Raw genomic sequence first — 22,086 nt, forward strand, 5'->3', positions numbered from 1 at the left:
CAGGAAAAGCTCTTCAGACCAAACCCCAAACCTGGAGGAGCTCTTCAGACTAAACCTTAAACTGAGAGAAGCTCTCCAGATCAACCCTTGAACCTGGAGAAGCTCTTCAGCCCAACCTTTGGACATCTCCTTGCTTCCCTCAGCAGCTGCCCAGCACATCTCTGCCTGCAAACAGCAGCCACACAAGGAAGGAGCCACCTTTTTCCTCATGCTGCCCCAGGACGTGGCTGAGGGGGAGCATCCCATTTTCCCAAGAGGTTCAAGATGCTCCCAGGGCACACGTCTTCCTGCTGCTCCCTTCCCATCACCCACGATCCGTTTGCCCAGTTGGAAAAAGCAGACCAAAGACCCGCTGGTGACCAGTCCTCGTGCTTCCTAAGACAAGTGTGTTACGTCGCTAATTATATTTATATTCTCTTACTCCTACAAAAAGAAGGGATGAGTTCAGAATTCCACTGCAGATAATGCATTTATAATCTATCACGACAGCTATCTGGAAGACACCAATTTTCTTGTAATATGTTATGGAAGATTGAATAATTTATATTCTTCAACTAAAAATACCCAAACCAAATCGGAATAAGCCTGCCTACCAGCGCTGTGCTTTTCACATAGTACCCTGAACATCAACCACTCTTACTAGCCAAAAAAAATCTAGGCTCTTGTCAACAACAACGACAACAGAAAAATAACAAAAAGAACCCAAACGAACAAGAAGTGGGGGGATCTTTGCACCACTCGGCTGGGCAATGCTGGAAAAGTGAAGATTCTGAGCTTTCAAATGATAGGACCGAAGAGAGAACTTGACTATTGCTCAGTGTCAGTATGTGTGTTACACAATTTGTGTGGGAGGGGGAGGAAGGGGGGAAAAAAAGAGGCAGAAGATTAGAAAAAGCAGCTTTTACAAAAACCACTAAAGAATGCATAAAGTGACCCTTGCACTTTTTTTTTTTTCTTTTGTTCTTGCAAACAGACGAGGCGCTGCAGCTCAGCAGCTGCAGCACCGATGTAAGACTTGTGTAGTTGCATACAATGTTTGACTCCAGATCTGGAAGAGAGCAAATACATTAAAAGTAGGGAGTTAGAAGGATGTTCTCCTCCTCTCTGCACCCCTGTACCATGTGGAGCTGATCCATATGGAATTTAACCATCCCTGTGAGCAATTTCTCAGGCGAGGGAGCTGGGAAAGCGGCAGCTCGCTGGTGCTATCCAATGCAGAGGATTACAAATATGCAGATGGGATGCTCCCTGCTAATTGCACACCAATTTGGCAGGGGCAGGATTAGCCCAGCATAATTTGTGTGGCACAGAGAGATTTTAGATAACCCCGGGGCGGGATCGTGTTCCCATCAACTGCCTGTCCTGGTAATTGGGCATGATGGGCCAAGGGCTCCAGGAACAAGCAGCTGGGATTTATGGGATCCTGAGCATGACAGGAACACACAGGCAGCTGCACGCAACCCCGGTGCTAATGGGCAGTGTGATCTCCCAGCAGGGGCAAAAGAAATATTCCAGTGACATAAAGATGGGGAGGGACTCTTTGTCAGGGAATGCAGTGATAGGCCTGGGGTAATGGTTTCAGACTGCCAGAGGGCAGGGTTAGATGGGATATTGGGAAGCAATTCCTCCCTATGAGGGTGGGGAGGCCTTGGCACGGGCTGCCCAGAGAATCCCCATCCCTGAAGTGTGCAAGGCCAGGCTGGATGGGTTTGGAGGCTCGTTCAGAGCAACAGGCAGCACTCACATGGATTGGCCAGTGGTTTACCAGTGTGGAGGTACGTAGCTGTAGGTGGGGGTTCCTTGAGCCCTGTACGTTGGCACGGACACTGGATGTGCTCCGATGGCGGTGTGTTGGGGGGTGGTCAACAAGGTTCCTGCAGGGACATAGAGAACACTTGTCACAGGGCAGAGGAGGTGGCACAGTACACAGGTACATGGGTACAGTGCTCATCAGAGGGGCAGGAACAGCAGCACTGCCTCCTTTACCCTCTTCCCTTTTCCCAGATGATTCTTCTGCCTGCCAAACCTGAATCAAAGGCGTTGGAGCCACGTGATTGGGATCAGCCAGAATCACAAATAGAATAACACCTGAAGGTCCAGCAGATTTTCCATGCTACCTCTGGACCTTAACCTTAAGGGTTCTCCTTGTTTTTTTCCAGTGTTCCTTGTTCCTAAAGAGCAGAAACAGAGCTGGCTACAACCTGCTGGCATCTACCTCCTGAAACTGGGCTAAACTGGGAGGGCAAATTACTGCACAGATCTGAAACAAACTGGAAGGGATGGGGGATGCAAAGGGAGATGAGGAAAAAACCCAACAGATCTCCAGGGAAAATTAAAATGAACCTTTTTTAAAGTCTGCAGCCAGTCAGCAGAGGGATTTTAGGTAAAAATTTGCACAGTGCCCTCATGGGAAGAGAGAACACAGCCCTGGACTACTCTATCCTGGGAGCAACTGGGTGCTCAAACCAAATTCTCAGTTTCTGGGTATCTCTCTATAAATGTTATTAATGAAATTCTAACACATCCCACGTGCATTAATTACATTTATCCACTTCTCAATATAAGCAATAGTAAATCTCTCAGAGTGGTTCTTGTCACATCCAGGCTGCAATATCTCTGCTTTGGAATAGGGATTGTGTCCCATTACAGACTCCTACTTCACAGCTAGTGCAGATGCAAAAGGATGAATGATGCATTTCTTGGCATAATTCAATGTACAATCCTAAGAATTGTTAAGGAGAAAAAGAAAGGCTTTGGAAAAAATAAAACCAGCCCCTATCTTACTTAATGTACTATCAGTTAATTGCAGTTAGGATCTGCACATAAAATGCAGAGGAACTGGGATAGATAAAACAAGGCTAACATTCATTTTGTCAAACGAAAACATGACCATAAGTGTCTTAAAAAAAGATCTTGAGCAAAATACAACTATTTGAGGATGGACCAACCTGGTTATTCCTTCACTTATGGAACAGACAGTGGAAAGAACAATATATTTAAGGATACAGAATAATATAAGGATGCAAGAGTGAGCCAAACCAAAGGTCTCCTCTGCTGAGTCAGACCAGGATTTGGGGCAAATTCCTGCATTTTTGCCTGCAAAGGAGCAGTAACCAGCAAGCAAAAGCAGTAGGTGAACTGTGCAAGGCTGAGGCAGCACTTGGGATGCACGGTGAATTTCTTGTGCAGGCCTCAGAGCACGGGAAGGGTTCCCTCCTTACCTGCTGACATTGCCATGGTGGTGCCAGCAACCATGCCCATGGCCACGCCGTTGGTGCGGGGCGCGGCCACCGGGGCCGGATAGATGGCCGAGGGGATGCTGTTGGGCTGCACCACCGTGGTGTGGTGGATGACGTGAGGCTGGGCCGCGTACACGGGCTGGGTGTAATAAGCTCCCTGTTGGAGAAGGGGGAAAAAAAACAATCCCATTGTCACTGCAGGTTTATTTTCCTGACCTAACCATTCCTCGGTTCTCTAATCCAAGCGCTGCCCAAGGGCTCCTGGCTGGTGCTTCCCATGGATGAGCTCCTGTGCCTGGAGACCTGAACCTGTGGTATGTGGAATGGATGAGGAGGGAATCAACAAAGAGTCAATCCATCCAGGACAAACTGTGCTGCCTCCCTTTGATGGGATGAAACAGGGCCTGGATGCAAACGGCTGCTGGTGTAGAAAAGGAACGAGAGATGGAAGAAAAGGATGAGCCATGGTTCCTGGATGATCCCAAGGTACTTGAGGGTCCAGGAATTGTGTCATTTTCTTGGGTTTCCAACAGGGTTCCAAAATCCAAGCTGCCAAGACTCACAGGGTTTTGAAACAAGAGGAGAAGGATGCATGGGGATAAAAGGAGCTAACAAAAGAAGCTTCACATGCAAAGTAATGAAGGGCCTGAAATGAGGAGATGCAGGAGGGAGAGAACTGATTTCCCCAGGACAGGCAGCAACACTGTCAGGACCTGCAAACCAGGCACGGGAAGAAAGAAAACAAGGATTTGAATCAGCAAAAGGGAGATTTTACTGTGCATCACTGAAAGCCATTAGAGAACCTCTGAAGGTCAGGATTAAGGGGAGAAGGAGGTGCAGGGCAACTACTCCATCGCTTTCTTTCAGGAGCTACAAAGGTTCACAGGACAAATGGCAGAGTCTGTGGCTGGGACTGGAGTGTGCAGGGGTGGGTTGGACCCCAATGGTTTATGCAGTTCCTGGTGACAGTGGATCAGCAAGATGCTCCAGTCCCAGCAAGGCACAGGGAAATCCCTCCATGAGATTGCAGCTGCTGGAAAAGTTGGTTATTCAACATTAAAGAGGAGAAGAAAAGCCAGGGAAGTTGTAGGGCCACATTTCTCTGAGCAGCTCAGGATTTTCAGTGGGAAGGGATGTCAAGGTGGTATCGGCACCTCCAACCCACCGATATGGAGCCGCTTGGCCCTGAGAGGGCTGCAGGAAGCTCAGGTGGATTGGGGGTGGCTGAGGGGACAGGAGGTGGCACCTACCTGGGTGTACAGGTTCTGCTGTGGGTAGGCACTTCTGATGGGGTACATCGCGGTTTGGTACGGGTTCGGAGACGGCGAGTAGGGAGGAGGGGCGTTGTTACTCTGGGTCGGTGGGACCTTGTAGGGAGTCCCCGCAGTGTACCCTGCCAGAGACAAGAGGGGTCCCAGTCAGGACCTGGAACAGCTGCTCAGGGCTGGCAGGAGGGCTGGGAGAAACCATCCCGTGAGCAAATGGGTCCTCAAGACTGTGTGGGATGGAGAGGAGAAGTCAAGGCTCAGCCCAGCCAAAACACTCAAATATATTTACCTTATTTACTCCATCAGTGTTCAGTAATTAGAGGCCAAGATTTCAAGTCTAATATCCCACATCATCCTCCAAGCACTGAAACAGTGTGAAGAACACACGGAGCTTTTAGGAGCTCCCAAACAACATCTCACCCCCTCCTGATTACCGCAGATTGGAAAAATAGGTGTTAATTAACAAGGGGAATAGCTGTGACTCTTTTCCTCACTCACATTAGCAGGAGAGCAACCGTCTTTAAATGAGAAGTGGAGAAGGTTTGAAATATTGATCAGTGCAGGAGTGGAGCCTTCTCCATCAGGACTCCTCCAGGAACCCAACATCACTCACAGACCAACCAACCTCCTGTTTTTCCATCTAATGGATTTTTTTTCTCTATTCTGAACTAGTTTTTTTCAAAGACCTCAGAGGCTGCCAGTTCTCAGCATCACACTTAATTTCTGAGGGCTGTCTAGAGGTGTGGACCTGCTCAAGCCTGTGTGGTTTCACCACGTGGAATATCAAACCTTGCAGTGGTTTCCCGACTGATGAATTACAGACAATTTATCTTCTGTATTAAAAAGGTATTAAACATAATAACCCAGGCAGATGTAATCTGCTGTTTATAAACTGGGGAAAAAACAGAACAACCTGCAGCTAAAACAATGTGAAATCAAGGTTTACTGACACAAGATGATGGAGGCTCCTCTCTGTCTGGCAGATAATTTTAAAACCTAATTATGACTAACACCTTATTAGGATTAGGCTGGCGTGGCCCGTGCTGCTGCCACTCTGTGGTTCAGCAGCAGCGAGCCTTTAAGCTCCGGCTTCTATTAAAATTGCTGATTAAATCCCTCATGTCACTCGAGAAATCTCAGCCTTATTGATCCTGCAGCTCACAAGTGCCCTGGATTGCACAGAAATGTTTTTCTTTAAAAGGCTACTTGGGGTGGAGGGCAGGGGGGGGAAGAGCTCAGTGGGGAGTTCTGTGTTGCCATCGCCTCTTGTTTCCAGGGTTCTCCACAAGCAAGATTCCTCAGCTGGGCAAGGAACTGACTGGATGTCCACATCCAGATTCTGCCCCTCTGCCTCCCTCAGGAGGGAGAGCTGCCTCCAACCCTGAGGCAAACAGCAGAAGGATGTGGAGCTGCTGGAACCAGTGCAGAGGAGGCGCCAGAGATGCTCTGAGGGCTGGACCACGCCTGGTGTACAGCCTCTACCCCAGGGAATGGTAGGGACATCCCTTTTCCAAGAGAAAGTCTTCCAAAGGCTTTTAAAATATTTATTTTTTTAATAATTCTTTTAGTAATAAAAAAAAAATATATATTTCTTCCTCTCACCTTGCTGTGTAATTGATTTAATTTAGTAGGAGAAAAGGAGTCTGGAGTAGCTGGAAGGTGAGGAACTCTCTAACCCCACACCACTCATGCCCCAGATTTAGCAGGAAACAGTCAGGCAGAGGATGCCCCACATACCAGGGAAAGCATCCCAAGGTTTATCAGGGAGCTCATCAGCCCTCCTGGAGGCACTACTTATCCTCTTCAGGGATGAGATGACAAGGCTGCACTGGAAAAGCCTGTCTGACTGCGATCCCTAAACATCTCCTCCCCCTGCTCCTGCTCAGCCAGCCTGCATTACAAGGCGAGAGTTTCAACAGTGTTCCTTGAAGATCAGGCTTTATTTTGGAATTCTGTCAGTTTTAAGGGAATAGGGAACGATGTCCCTTTGGAGATAAACACCTGTGAACAACCCCAGGTTGCTCTCAGGGATCAAACACGCAGCTAAGAGAGAGGCTTCGCCTTCTCCACTGGAATTCCTCCTCTGCAGGAGCAGCAGGAGGGTCAGTGCTCTCCTTTTCACAATCCTTCATGGTTTTAATCCATCAAAGCTAGGTTGGATGGGGCTTGGAACAACCTGGTCTAGTGCAAGGTGCCCATGGGGATTGGAACAAGATGGTCTTTAAATCCCTCCCAACCTAAACCTGTCTTTGATTTTGTGATGCCAAATAATCCCGTCCACAAATCAACCCCCAGCAGGGGAGGCAAACAGGCACAAACCAACCCAGTAAAACCCCAGAAGAAAAGGTTTATTTACTGAATGCTGCAGAAGAAGCCTGGTAGGTTCTGTTCTCGGTGCCGGCGTCCACCGGGAGGTGGAAGGTGCCCTCGGTGGCACAGGACGAGGAGGTCTGAGGCCAGGCCTGCTTCATCAGAAGTGTGGCTTGAGTGGAGACAGAGAAGAGGTGTCACAAAGAGCCATGAGAGACAACTTCCCACAGTTATGTCACACTGGAATCACCTTGCTAATCTCTTCCCCCCAAGTTCTGACCCGTGAGGTGCTGAGCCTCACAGAAGGGACTTCACACCTTGGTCAGGGCTTGGAAATCTTCCTGGAGTCCCAAGGCTGAGCAAAGATGTTTCACACCCTCCACATCTGCTCAGACTCTGAATTAATCCTCTCTGAAGGTGCAGCTGTAAATGTGGAGTGTCACAGGGCTGGAAGTTGGGAATGAGGGATTGAGGAGGCTGAGGAGGAATTGGCACCGGGGTCACATCCCGCAGCAGCACAACACATCCTCGTGGATGGAAATCCACCTCCCAGAGAGTGCAGGGAAGCACTGCTGCAGGTCTGCTGGTCCACCAAACCCTCCTGAGACTCTCCTGGACTCAGACAGGAATGTGGAGTATGAAGGACACCCAACAGTGCTGCTTTACTGGCCATCATCAGCTGTGGGAGATCCTCATGGGTGTGAGAGCCACCTGGATGCTGCTCTACTGCTAGAGATGTGGAAACCTGCTCCTTCCTTCTCCTCCTCCTTCAACAGAAAACCAGGAGGTTTGTGGGAAGTCAGAGATTCAAGCCCCATTTCTCCTCCGCTCAGCCACTGATCATTTTCTGCTCCAAGTCTCTGCCCTCTCCCAAAGGTTTGGGAGTTATTAAGGATTTCCAGGCTGCCTTGCTTTATTTTCCATGGTAGGCTGCACTCGGGAACATCACACCGGAGAGCAACTCCCAGCACTGCGACAGAAACACTCCTTCACTTATGCTTTTATTCAGAATCAGATTCATTTTTGCCTCTGGATTTCACAGAGGTTTTAATCTCTGAGACTGATGAGGCAGTTCATTCCAATGTTACGTGAATGCTTCCTCTGTGGTTTTCCCTCTCCACATTAAACCTGCCACAAAATCAAGGCAATTTGGGTGGAGATGTCTGGGAGATTGCCATAGCTCTGGATGTTCTTCATTAAATCATGGATCCTCAGAGAATCCATCACTTAAAACTACACAAAAGGTGGATCAAAGAGGCTTCCAGGAACATTAACGCCTCCTGGTCCTTTGCAATAATTCACAATCCAGCCATGACTATCTAATATAATTTACGGGCTACCTCCAACCAGAGTCTTCTGGATTTGGTTTATCCTCTCACCTAAAAATAAATAAAATTAAGAGTTTTTATCCATTATCAGTTTAATCCCTAGCAAATCAACCAGTGGGAACTGAGGAAATAGTGTGAGCTGTGGGTCTCTGCACCACTGGGACTGCTCTGTTTTCCAGACAGGACCTTTAGATGAGGTGGGAATGTTCAGGATATATTTTAAATGGAAAAGACAGAAAATATCAACCCTTTCAAGCCATTGTAGGATATCTTGCTTCCCTCTGACAACCTCATTTGTGATGGATACAGCCTCCAGCCCTGAACAAAGTTTGCAATAAGCTTAATTCCCCAGGCAGTCCCGTGCCCGAGTGCCTCAAAAGCATTGGAGCATTTATCCTTGGAATGCCTTGTGAGGCACCACAGGATAATCACCTCTCCAGAGCCCAAGACACCCCTTAGGGGGCCCACTGGTGTGCCCAAAGAGTTGGTGGGCACCTCTAGAGGATGGCTCAGAGCGCTGCTGATGCCCCAACTTTCTTCTCCGAAGCAGCCTTTCCTCCTGGCAGGATCCAGAAGCAGGAAGGGAGGATTGGAGCCTCCATCCTGTCCCACGACATTCCCACACAGATCCCTAATTTCTGGGGCTGATTTTAGTTCTGCTCTGTAAGGGCACTACTGCAAAGCCATTACTTTTGCCCTGCATTATTAATAAACACAGCTCCAACCTCAGCCAGCCTCCACGAGCAAAGTGTGTGTCCTACTTTCAGGAAAATAAAAAGGGAGGCTTTAATGAAAGAACTCAAAACAAAGCAACCATGAGGAAGACAGAATGCCTGCGAGGGAACATGCACCAGGCTTAATGAAGACGTACATAATTTTATTTTTTTTTAATTGTGTCTCTGCAGCAGAGTGATTTTAGATGCTCATTTTGCAAACTTGAAAGGGATTTTTTAAGAACAGTGTCCTAAAAAACAGGCTTATCGCAAGCATGGGTTTGCAATGCTGGTGTTTTGCCTTGCCTTTGCCTCCCTCTATAAACAGTGGGAAAATGCAGCAAGAAAATAACACAAGGCAGGAATTTGAAGTGGAATGGAAAGAAATTGATAGAATCACAGAACATCCTGAGCTAGGAGGGATCAACAAGGATCATCCAGTACTATTCGTGCCCTTGCTTGTAGGGTTCCTCTGGAATAATCTGGGGAATAATTTAATACCTTTTGGGCTCAAACACCAGTAAATATCCACTAGAAACATGGCACTGGGAGAAGGAGAAATCAAGACTGGCTCCAGTTACCATTTCCCTTTCCTCACTGGAGGACTGGAGGACCCAAGAGGACTCCAGACTTCTCCAAGTTCCTCTCCTTGTTTCCTTCTGATGCTGTTACAAAACTTAGGTCACTACATCATTTAATTTTCCACATGGATCCCAGGATTTTGGGAACAACCATGAGCATCGCTGACTCCCAGTGAAGAGTCAGGGGGTGTCTGGAGAGCACTGGGGACAAAAGCGCATGGGATTTGAAAACCGGAATTATCTCCACTCAGGGATTGATCTCCTGCCAAGACTTTGCACAGAATCCAGCAAAATTCATGAGGTTTGAGGCAAGAGACATCTGAGAGTGAGCAGGAGCAGGGAGGATGATCAAGCTGGGACAGGATGGTTCCATTCAACAGGCCTTGCTTGCAGTTACATCCCAAGAATCCAGAAACCACAAGCTCTTCCCACCCTTTCCAACCTCTATTCCAAGCAGTATAAAGGTGAGGGGCACCTTTCCCTGGTTAATCTCCATATGGAGAATCAGATGAACCCTTGGTTTGTGATTGCTCTTTGATGAGCTGGAGGGATTTCTGCCAGCAGGTACCATCTCCTTCTCAGCCCGAGAGCTTTGGGACAGGTCCTTGTCCATGGATGGGATGTCCAGGAGCAGTAATTCTGCTGAGAACATGCAGCATCTCTTTCTTTTTTAGACTCAATGTCTAAAATGCCTTAAAACATATTTAGAATTAGTCTGCCTTTTCAGAAGTCCACGATTTTAACCCCCAAGCTGATTCCCAGTGTGTTTGAAGGACACCAGGAACACTCCAGGTTTTTTCCAGCCTCCTGTGTGACAGCAGCTCCTTCAATCTGAGGAAACACTCTCTGTACTGATGAAGGTTTTAACTGAGCCGCTGAACCACAGAATTAGTTCAGCCCAATTCCATTTAACACAGTTGAGGATGCTGTCACTCTGTCACATGTCCCCACTGCTAGGAGATTTTATGGCACTTCTTTTCCATCACTTTGCTCACAAAATCTCTTCTTTCTTTCCTCCTGGAAGTCTGCTTTCCATTGAGAAGGGACCACTGAGTGTGGTGCTGGGAGGTCCTGAGCAGCAGAGCCTGCTCCTGCTTCCCAGAGTGGTTACAGTGGTTTAATATCCTGCTGTGATATTAAATTGTATTGATTTCAAGAGCTGTAAAAATTGTTTAGAACAGAACCACAGAATTGTTTGGGTTGGAAGAGATACTAAGGACAATCCAGTTCCAACCGTGTGCCTTGGGCAGGGACACCGTTACCTAAAACAGCTCTCTCCAACTTTGCCTCAAGATTTATGGGGAATTCTACAAAAGTTTAAGCATTTTCATTTCAATTTTAATTTCTGAATTTTAGTCTTCCTAGTTTCCTCTCTAGTTTAATGCTTAGCTTTATGTTCCCCACTGGAAGGTTTTTGTTCTCCATAAAAAATGACCTGTCAGCTCTCCAGACATCAGGAGATTTCCAAGATGGAAATTATTAAATGGTGTCTAAGATGTATAAGAAGCAATACAGACCCCTCCAAAAATCCCTATCCTGCAAATGACTTGGGGTTTCCTCTCACTTGGGTGTTCCCTTGGCCACCTGCCCACTCAGTGGAGGAGCTGCTGTCTGCACGACTGGGGACAAGTGACATTTTATAACATCCAGGCCAAAATTCTGGAATGTTGCAGTATTTACATTCCTGCCTGAGCAGGGAGGACATTGCCAGCCTCTGGCAGGACAAGCTACTAATAAATTTATGGGTTTTTTCTTATTCTATGGAGTTGTTTTCATTTAATTCTGCCAGTGTTTTATCCTTCAGGGGAATTTGAGGGTGGTCAGGACAAATCCAGAGGAACAAAAATTGTTTCATGTTCCACGTTAAGGCTTTAATGGGAAGAAATGCAGCTAAAGACCTTATTAAAAGCACATAAACCCAAACAAAACACGACAGATCCCTTCCAGAATCATCCACAATAAACAGTTTTATGGAATATGTGTAAACTGTGATGTGGAGAAGACAAAACCAAAAGATTTTGGCAACAAACCCCTCATTCCTGTTTCATCAGCCTTGGAAAGCGCCTGAGCCTGGGGATCCACTGATTTTATGACAACTGGGAGACTGAAAACTTGGCAATTAAGGGGACAGAGGGTTTAGCAAGACTGGCACAAAGTCCAATTTTTTGTTCTTTATGCAAGCAGCTCTTCCTGCTGCACATTGAGCTCCATTTGGAAGTGTTAAAATCCTGCAGCTCTTCTGAGGCAAAACCATTCAGAATAAACATCTCAAGCAACCAAAATTTGAATCGAAGGGTTAGATATTATTATCTTATTTTTAATGTCTAGTGTGTGCTGGGAAATGGATGAGCAAGGAATGTTTTCAGGCTTTTTGCAGGATTTTTACCTGGGGCGTAGCCAGGGCTGCTGGTTGGATACATGTTGGGATTGTAGGCGGGGGCAGCGGCGGGATAGCCCGTTGGATAACCTGAAAGGAGAGAAAAACAGGAATTAGGATTTTATCAATCAAGTAAGGATGGCACCCCTGAAAAGCAATAAACAATCTGTGTGAGCACAGAGGACACCGAGGGAGAACACAGGTGGATGCTCTGGGAATAGGAGGACCATGATGATGTTCCACAGACTTACATGTGACATCATCAATACTTCATCTTTATTCCTGTAGGAAACAAGGATCAGAATGCAGAATGCAGGTGTGCTCACTGTGATTTGGAGAAAACTGCTGGGAAAATTCATACTCTGAATGGAATTCAGGTACAAAACCCCACCAGCACAGCGAGACTGGAAAGACTTTCCTGGGCTGCGTGGCAGCACTTTGGAGAGCTCAGCACTTGCATTAAGCAGAGTTTCTTGCTGAAGGGAAGGCAGGGATCCTGCAGGAAAACATGGCAGCCTTGTATTCACCCGTGGCTGCACAAGTGCCACTCCCAGGAGGGACCTGATGACCTGCCAGGCCACCTGGAAGGAACGCGTTCGGACCCGCTGGAGCCGCGTAGGGTTTAATGGGCACTTTGGGGAGAGCTGCAGAGCATCTTCAGTTTGCATCAGCCTCACCCACAGAGGTCAGAGGGAGTTCAGGGGAATTGTGTAATGGAAGTGGGGGGCTGGAAATCGTGGCACACCCCAGAGCCAACCTCTGCACCTCAGTCTTCTCCTTTTCCACACAATCACACAATGTTTTGAGTTGGAAGGGACACACAAGGATCATCCAGCGCAGCCCCTGCCCAGACCCCCAACAACCCCACCCCTGCATCCCTGGCAGCGCTGTCCAAAGGCTCCCGGAGCTCTGGCAGCCTCGGGGCCGTGCCCATTCCCTGGGGAGCCTGGGCACTGCCAACACCCTCTGGGGGAAGAACCTTCCCCTGATCTCTGACATAAACACCCCCTGGCACAGCTCCAGCCCTTCCCTGGGTGCTGTCACCATTTTGCTCCTCATTTCCTTCAAGTCCTTGGAAGTTTTCTCTACTGAAAAGAGTAACACCTGAATGACTCCACCCTTCTTAGGTGCTGCTGAGTAAATCCCCCTGGCAGACTTAATGGGACCCGTTAATCCTACTTTGCTAGTGGACAATTTGGCTTTGCTGTGTGTCACCACCCGCTTTATCTGTGTGTCCCCTTGGCCATTATCCCAGAGCAGAGCCAATGGAATGGCCCTTGGAGAATGTTTCCATGCCAAGCCCCACTGATACTGGCTGTTGGCTGCCAGCAAAGGCTGGAAGGAGGTAATTAGCAGTGGATTTACACCCGTCCTTTTTAATATTTTATTTTATTTTATTGAATAAAAATGAGCGTGGGTCCACCCTTCCCTCTTCTGAGCCACAAAGCACAGTCCCCCCTCCCATGCCCCAAATCCCACTGCTTTCAAAGCCTGGCACCACTGGCTTCTGTGGCAAAATGTTGAGGTTCATTTGAATAAATCTAATTCAACAATCATGACCACTGTACTGGAATAAATGACTGGATGTTCTACCCTCTCATTTTCATCAGTGATATATTTGGCTTCTAAATCAGGTTAATTAAAAATTGCTGTAGTTAATGTTGGATAAGCAGCAGTTTAACAGATTTTTTTTTTTTTTTAGGCTACACAGAACTCTGTAGTCATCGTACCCAGGAATATCTAAAGCCTTTCAGCAATCAAGAAGCTCCTTAAAAAGTTATTTGCAGATCCAGTGATTGCAAGCAGAGCATTAATGATGAAGAGATTAAATCAGAAATATCCCATCTCTCCAGTTCATTAGAAGATAACCATGTCTTTTCCAGGACATGCACTGCTCCACACTCTCCCTGCTTCCTCCTGACAATCTGGCCAGGGGTGCTAAACCAACTCCAGTTCACTTCTTGAGTATTTTCCTTAAAATCCTCCCACCTGAGTTTCTCCACGGGGTTTTACCTTCCTGGCACATGGTTTAGTGGAATCCCAGACTGGTTGGGGTTGGAAGGGACCTCAAAGATCATCCAAATTCCAGCCTCCTGCCACGGGCACAGATGGTGATGGCTGTGTGTGCCATGGCGTTGGGAAGTCCCTTGCTCACTTGCAAGGGATCTAGATGACAGTCTCTTGGGGATCCAAGAGGTTCTTCTGACCTTTGCTGCTGGAAAATCCCCCCAAATAAGCCCTGAATCCCACAAACTGCTGCAGTCTTTAATAATAATCCTCAATTAACAGTCCTTAGTCACCAGCCATGACAAACACAGTCCTCTGGGGTCACAAATGTTCCACCTGTGCCCTGTGAGGTGCCACCAGCACTCACCCATGGTCAAATTCAGGGAAAAAACCTCCTTTACTCAGACCAGAATTGGGGTTATACGTTAGGAAAAGAGCCTGAAGTAAGCCAAACCACAGGAAAAGTGTCGCTTTGGGTAAGATTTTCCATCCAGCCAAATATTGAAGGATTTATTTCAGGCAGGTGGAAGCAACTGCTCATTTACAGAATCACAGAATTGTTTCACTTGGAAAAGACCTTCAGGACCATCAGGTCCAACCGCACCCCAGCACTGCCAAGGCCACCACTAACCCATGTCTCCAAGTGCCACATCCAGACTTTTTAAAATCCCTCCAGGGCTGGGGACTCAATTGGTCTTTCTCCTTTTATTTTTGGGTTTAGTTTCTGCTTGGCAGGATTCTTCCTTACTGTGGTGTCTTTTGTTGTTCTGAAGGTAAGTCATGGCTGGATTTGGATTAATTTTGGCTCCAATGAATACAATTTCTATCAAGGAAGCTTTAATAGCTTTGGATGCAAAAAGAAGCTCTGCTCTGCACTATCTTCCACTCTGATCTCATAAACTTTGATAAGTGCTGACCTCCAGCAAGAAAACTTGTCCTTTCTATTTTAAGGCAAAGCAGAGATGGGAAAGGTAGAGGAAAATTAATGTGGTTTGCTCCTTTTTTTGGATATTGTGAAAAATAAGAAAGTAGCAGAATCTGGGGCAATTTGTGCCAGAAGAAACATGCCTGGAAATTCCCAGCACTCAAAATCCAGCAGGTTTAAAAATACATGAGACATTTTTTATTTAGCAGAGTTTGTTGTGATTGGACAAAGGGAAAGGTTTTTAACTGAAGGAGGGTTGATTTAGATGAGATATGAAGAAGACATTTCTTACAATGAGGGTGATAAAACATTGGCACAGGTGCCCAGAGAAGCTGTGGCTGAACCTGGATCCCTGGAAGTGTCCAAGGCCAGGCTGGACAGGGCTTGGAACACCCTGGGATAGGGGAAGGTGTCCCTGCTTGGCAGGGGGTGGAACGGGATGAGATTTACAGGTCTCTTCGGACCCCAAACTACTCCATAATCCTGTAAGTTTTATATCTTACTGGTTTTCAGCCTTTATAATTTGTTTGTTGGCTCTTCTTTATGCCCCAAATAATCCCAAATAAATCTCCCACATGGAAGCAAAAGCTGTGGTCCCCCATGGTGGTTCCCATGTCTTACATTCCCTTGGGTACTAAACAAAGTCTGGATCCAACCACCAGGAATGACCTCAGGAGACATGACAACACCAAAGCATCCAGCATCCTGCTCTGATTTTCCTCCTGGAAAACCTAAGAGACCTCCTGTAAATCCCTGTTCCTGTTGCTGACACTGCTGCCCTCCTGCCACGTCTGTCCTGCCTCGTCACCTTGAATGAAAAACAGCAGCAAGAGGCTCAAACCCCCTTGACATGCAAATGTCAGCAACACAAAGAAAATATCCTTTGCTTTCTATGGATCTTCACATGACAAGACTCTTGTCTCTGCTGGGCTTGAGGCTTTGCAGCGGTGCAGAAGGAAGGAAAATGAGATGAAAAATATTGAACAAAATTTATTAGATTCCTCATAGAAGAAATCCAAAGTTGTTTTGTGGCTTATTTTAATTTAATATCATCTCCACAATCAATAGGAGTAAGAAAGGCAGTGTTCATTTAATCTCCTCCCCAAGGAAAACACACAGCACTCCAGCTCGGGGAAGCACTGACTGAGCTGCCTTAAGAATTACCACACAATAACTGTGCAAAGCAAAAAGCACACGGGGCTGCATCAAGTAGGTATTTAAAAGCCATCTTTAATTTTTCATGTATTTTAAATGTTTCTGTATCAAAATCATCTGAATAACACCCAAACAATGGCAGCACAGAAGTGCTGAGGCTCTGAAGGTTCTCTTGAAATTCCTGAAAGAGAATTTCCTTCTCCTTGGCTACAGAGCCCATGCTTTGGTCCTGTCTCAGCCTCACACCCCCTGGGAGCTGTCACTTACAGCACTGAATTCCAGAATGTGCCATTTCACTTTTTCAAGAGTAGTTTCATTGACCACTATCTGATCAAGGCCTTAATTGCTACATGCAGCTGACATTAATTTACAAGACAAAATATTCTCCTTCATTCTTTTTCTTTGCGAGTCTCAAGCAGTGCAGACTCCTGAAAGCGGCCTGTGTGTCACAAGGATTTTTACAGGGACGGATGATAAAGTCCTTTATCTAAGGGCAGGACAAAGCAGTATAAAACCACACTTCAACTCCTTGAACCAAGGACTCTAGCTCCACGCTTGCTGCAATTGAGAGCTCATTAACCACCAAGCCCAGAAGGAGAAGCCAGGCAGCCACACAAAACTGTCCCTCTTGTGGCATTCATTGCTCCCAGGTGGGTAAAGAGGAGAGATTATTTGCTGCCCAGGGCAGGGGTGAGTCCCCATGCCTGAAGCCACGTGGATGTGGTGCTCAAGGATGTGGGTCAGCGGTGGCTTTGACAGTTCTGGGGCAATGGTTGGATTCAGTGATCTTGGAGGGCTTTTCCAAGCTGATTCTGTGATTCTGTTTTACCAATCCTCCCTCTAAACCCCGTTAACCACTGCCCATCCCTTTGTTTCTGCTGAGTGACAGCTTTGAAGCTGCAGCAGCCCCAGGAACATTTCTGCTTTATGATCACCTCCTCGGGTCAGCCAGATGGAGCCAAAGCATTTTCCCCTGCAAAACACTTTCATGTTCTATTTTAAGCCCATCCAGCATTTCTCATTCTTTATTGCCCAGCCCTCAGAAACTCTTCAAAAATAGGATTTACAAGCACCTTCTCAGGACAAAAACGTGAGAAACTTCATGCCTTCAACTACATGCAGCTGTAAATCCATTCCCTTTAGAGTGATTGGGAATTTATTCCTGCAGAAAATCACGTTGGGAAATGAATGTGCAGATCTGGCACTTGAGGAATTACCCCAGAAGTGAGAAATGAGAGAGCAGACACCATGTAGGCTCCCTGGCACAGCTCCACCAAAGCCTCCACCAGTCAGACTTGCAGCCAAGGCCCTTGAATGTTGATTGCTGGGAGCAGTGACACCGGAAAGAATGTGCCTGGCCACGTGCTGGAGAGGGGACACGGAGAAAAGAGCTGGGAAAGACATCTGGGAACTCATTGTGCAGTGGAAACCAGCCTCCAGAGATGAAGAGCTCCAGCATTTCCAAAAGGACTTGCAGCAGGGGTGTCATCAAAGCTTGCTCTCCCATGGCATGAGCCAATCTCATTCCAGAAGGATCTTCCCAGCCTGCCTGGCTCTTCACACAGCTGCAGAGCTCTGGGCTTAGGCCGTGCATCTCCTCCTGCCTTTTGGGGAGCTGTCCCCAGGGAATATCCCTCGGCACATGGGATTTAGGGAGGTCACCTCTGAGCAGCTTCTTACCCAGGCCATTTCCAGACCTTCCCTGCTCAGTGGGAACTGTTTAAAACATCTCTGGGTGAATCCTGCTCTGCCAGCTCAGGGCAGGAAGGATGGGATATCCTTTCCTTTATTCCTTCATCACACAGATCCATTTTTGTGTGATGAGACACATTTCCATGACTGGTTCTCCTGGCAGGAGATGCCTCTCCTTGGACAAGCAGCCAGGTAAATGCACCTGGGGGCATTTACCCTCCTCCAGGGGCTGGAGCAGGTTTCATTTCCCACTGATCATCCCACAGAACCACAGCTACCCCATCACTCACTCGCCGCCTTGCCATGAAACTATTCCAGCCCACTCATGCTAAATGGATGTAAAAATAGAGGAAAAGCTGAAAGCAAGGGTGGGACTGTTCCGAAGAGCAAGTTAATGGATGGTTGAGAATCCAGCATTTCTGAAGGCTCTGAGGATAATAAATACATTTGTTCCCATGAAAAAATGCCACCCCCTTATTACTGTTTCAAGGCTCATCAGCCCAAGAGTGGAGCAGTCAAATGAATGTGGATGCACCAGACACAGCAACGGCTTTAAAAAAAGATTTGCTCTCACATTTGATAATTTCACTCCTGGAGACCTTTTACAGTTGATTTTTTTCCCCCTGAAGGGTCCTTCAATTTATATAAACAGCAACTATTTCCTGCTCATTACCCAGAGCCATGCAAAACTGGCCTTCCACTATCCCAGGTTGCTCCAAGCCCTGTCCAACCTGGCCTTGGACACTCCCAGGGATCCAGGGGCAGCCACAGCTGCTCTGGGCATCCTGTGCCAGGGTCTGCCCACCCTCACAGGGAACAATTCCTTCCCAATATCTCACTGCTCCAGCTCCACATTCCCAGGATTGTGAAGACATTACACAGGGGGAGGCAGGCTCCCCAGAAGGGGAGGCAGCTCTGGATTTGCAGAGCAGAGGATGAGGAAGAAAGAGTGCAGGTCTTCTCTGGTGAGAAGATGTCTGTACCTCCTTCTGTCTTCCTTCCTCTCCCTCCCCAGGATCACAGCTTGATCCAGGGGGTGGTGCATTCCATTTGTGTGAAAGCACATGCTCCTTAAGGAATTCTCCTTATGGGTTAGCCGCATTTTTCATGGTAAGCACAACGCTTGGAGCTCCACAGGCATCACCCGTAACACAACCGTGCTGCTGCAACCTCACCGAGAAACCCAACTGCCCCAAAATGGTGACAAAACACACAGGAATCTGGAGGGAAATATTATCTTTTGATGACCATTTCCTTTATATTGCACTGACTCCTAAGAAAGGCTGGCTGACAGTGCTGGGAGCAGCAGAGGGGCCTCTGGCATGGGGTGATGGAGAGAAAACCTCCAGCTCCTGGCAGGACAGCTTAGACACGTGGCACTGCTTGTTTGTCTCCATTCCACAGGGTCACAGTGTTGACACAATGGGGTCCTGCCTGCCTGGAGGAGCTTTTCCCAGCTGGAGGTCAAAGACAAGGGGATGGATACTGGGGCCTCCCTGCCCTGAGGAGCTGCAGAATCCTGGCTGCTTGGGAATCTGGCTGGGCAAGCGACGATTTTGCACAGCACTTGGAGCTCTTCCATGGGACTTTGTGGTTGCACGATGCCATATGTCAGCTGGAAGCTGCTTCCTTCATCATGCCAGGAATTAGGAGAATTTATGAGCCCAAAAAGATATTAAGAAAATGACAGAAACACTGTTTTGGACACACATTGCCTTGATTTTCTCTTGTTCAGACTAAACTTGCTTTCAGACCGGTTTTTTAAGGCTCAATACAGTTGCAAGCTGTTGGACACAAGAGATTGTTCCATTCTTATTTCAATTCACCTTCAGTTTTACTTCCCACCTATATCCAAAACAAACCTCACAGGCCTTACTGCAGCTGTCTGGGTATGGGATGCATCTGGGTGAGCAAAACTCATCCTGAAAACTAGAAGCAGCTGTCCAAAAATATTAGAGAGATTGTTGATTGCTTGCTGTACACACTATAAATAAACCAGAGTGACAGAACTTGTCAGACTGTCAATCAATATCACTTCTGGGCCAGAGACATGTGTCATATCCTCTCCTGTGTTCAGACAAGGCTCTGTGGGAAAGAAGTTCTGGAAAAGGGGTTAAGTTGTGCAATATTGATTCTCTTTGCAATGATTTGCTTTTGTTCTGAATTTGAAGAATCCAAAGTAGGATATGAACAGCCCCTACTGATAAAATAAAAAGGTTTGTTGCTCCACAGAAAAGTGGAAGCCTGAGATAAAGAAGCTCCTTTGCAGTTTTTCTTAAATACTGAATTGTGGCTCAGCCTTATCCAATAATGATATCCAGGGAAATATTTAGCTGGAAAGACTTAAAATAAATTAACATGGCAGAAGAGTGCTTAGTTTGAAACCGACCATGTAGTATTAGAATCTCGGGATGGTTTGGGTTGGGAGGGACCTTAAAGCTCATCCAATTCCAACCTCTGCCATGGCAAGGACACCTTCCACTATCCCAGGGCGCTCCAAGCCCATCCAACCTGGTTTTGGACACTCCCAGGAATGCCTTCATTTGCCTTTCAGTTATGAATTTGCCATTTCCCTGAATTTGTGGAGGGTGAGGAGAGCCTCACCTGGATGCTCCTGGTCTGCTCTGGCAGAATTTTTAGGGCAGCTCTAGAGGGGTGTGAAGGCCCTTCCTGGAGGAGTTGGGAATGGAAATGCAGACAGGACTCCATGCTCTCTACACCCTCAGGTTATAGCAAGATATTTACAATAACTGCTCAGAAAACAGCCCTTTGTGATGTCCAAAATGCACTTGTTCATCTGGCTAATTTCCAATCCATCCTTTTCAGCTCTGCTCCCAAGCCAGGAGCTAAAAAGAGAATCAGTTCAAGCCCCATTTTTTTGCTTCAGCTGTAATTCCTGCTGTCACAGAGTGTGGTCCATGCAAAACCTCTATGCTTCCAGCTAAGGAAAGGCAATTGCTCCACAGCATCAGTCTGCATTCCTGATGCCTTCCTAGATCCTGGAACTGGGAATTTGCCCCTGTTTTCTGTCTATCGTAATTTCTATTTTTTTCTGCCAAGTTGGTGTTTGCAACAACTGGGTACAAAACAGAATCCTGCAATGGTTTGGATTGAAAGAAGTGGTGGCAAAAAGCTCCTTGCTTTTAGTTTTTATTATTCAAAATGCTTGAAGTGAACTTTTCAGGTTTGGAACTGTCTTTAAAAAATGGTATTCCAGGTGTGTGGCCAAAGCCAAGGTGTCCAGCACTGCCCTGAGTATGATCAACGATTAATACAACAGAAGCTGCCTGGTAATTAATCAATTAATCAGTAATCCATCAATTAATTGACTAATTAAGTCTCTCTATAGCACAAACACTGTCCTGGCTCCCATCTTTGCTTTTTATACTGCACACTGTCCTCTGGCACTGGCAGCATCTTCCTGATTTTATCCTTGATTCACACCCTTAAACAACATCTCTGGGGACACCAAATTTCCTATTTCAGCTCATTTTAGTAACAGGCAACTCCAGAAGAGTCAAAAAACAGTTACAAATCAAATTACTGCCCCAAAGGGCTGGTGTGAAAGTACGAACGCAGTGATTTTCATTTGCAAAGCTAAAAATCCAAAATGATAAAATATTTAGGGTTACAAGAAGAAGCCAAACTCAAAATTCAGGTTCAGGGATCACAACAGCCTTAGATATTGAAATTTTTAAATGCTCATTAACTTTCAAATGTCCATATGGTATTTTGGACATTTTGGCCTCAGACCAGAGAAGTGAATTGCTCTCAAATCCATTGGCTATGGACAAACACAGCAGCAGATGGAGCACACAGAGAATATTAACAAAAGCAGGTTTTGGGTGTTAAAAGGCTTAATGGGTCTCTCACATGTATTTGGGCCAGGAGATCGGATTCAAATTGTGTTTGGGGGAAGCTGAGAATCCCTAATATTTGAACTGGCAAAACTCCACAGTGCTGTTTAAAAAACAGCTCTGGTAGAAATAAAATCTGATTTCACCAGTTTGGAAGTGCAAAGGTTCTGTCAGAAAGGCAGCAGGGATACAGGGATCCCATGAAGATCCCTTATCTCAAGGTTTTGTTACTGATTTTCCAGCCAAGAGCTGGGATGAGATTCCCTGACTGTTACACCTGACCCTGAGAACCCCACCAGCTCCTGCCCAACTCACCAAAATCCAGGGAGGAAGAACAGCACTGGAATCATGGGGCTGTTTTTAGAAGCATTTACTACTTCTGGTTCATAAACTAAGTTTTTCAACCCCTAAAGAAGTGTTCTAAACCATGTTCATGTCCTATAATCCCTCTCCTAAAAAAAAACCACAACCCAAACTAATTTCTGGGAATACTTGAATTAGAGTTATGTTTTTGCACCAGATGTTCTGATACAGCATCTCTTCAGAAAGCTTGGGAAGATAAAAAAATAAGCAAATAGAAATCCCTTCCCTCCATCCTGTAAATATTTTATTCCTTACAAAAAGCCTGGAAGAA

The 22,086-nt window shown here is 46.6% G+C and overlaps 1 protein-coding gene across 4 annotated transcripts in view; it reads right to left on the minus strand.

Moving 5' to 3' along the window:
- Window positions 1-955: 955 nt before the first annotated feature.
- Window positions 956-22,086, minus strand: part of FAM168A (family with sequence similarity 168 member A) — a 127,719-nt gene continuing 106,588 nt past the window's right edge. For 2 of the 4 annotated variants that reach the window (XM_058833392.1, XM_058833474.1), the window contains 6 exons: window positions 11,826-11,906; window positions 6,864-6,989; window positions 4,490-4,632; window positions 3,222-3,396; window positions 1,745-1,874; window positions 956-1,048 (listed from right to left, as the gene is read on the minus strand). In XM_058833392.1, the coding sequence (XP_058689375.1) occupies window positions 1,762-1,874; window positions 3,222-3,396; window positions 4,490-4,632; window positions 6,864-6,989; window positions 11,826-11,906 (638 nt within the window). In that variant the 3' untranslated portion in view covers window positions 956-1,048; window positions 1,745-1,761. The remainder of the gene's footprint in view (window positions 1,049-1,744; window positions 1,875-3,221; window positions 3,397-4,489; window positions 4,633-6,863; window positions 6,990-11,825; window positions 11,907-22,086) is intronic. The other 2 variants (XM_058833554.1, XM_058833628.1) reach the window with 1 other exon arrangement.

This window comes from Poecile atricapillus, chromosome 1 (genome assembly GCF_030490865.1).
Source record: "Poecile atricapillus isolate bPoeAtr1 chromosome 1, bPoeAtr1.hap1, whole genome shotgun sequence".
NCBI classification, from domain to species: Eukaryota; Metazoa; Chordata; class Aves; order Passeriformes; family Paridae; genus Poecile; species Poecile atricapillus.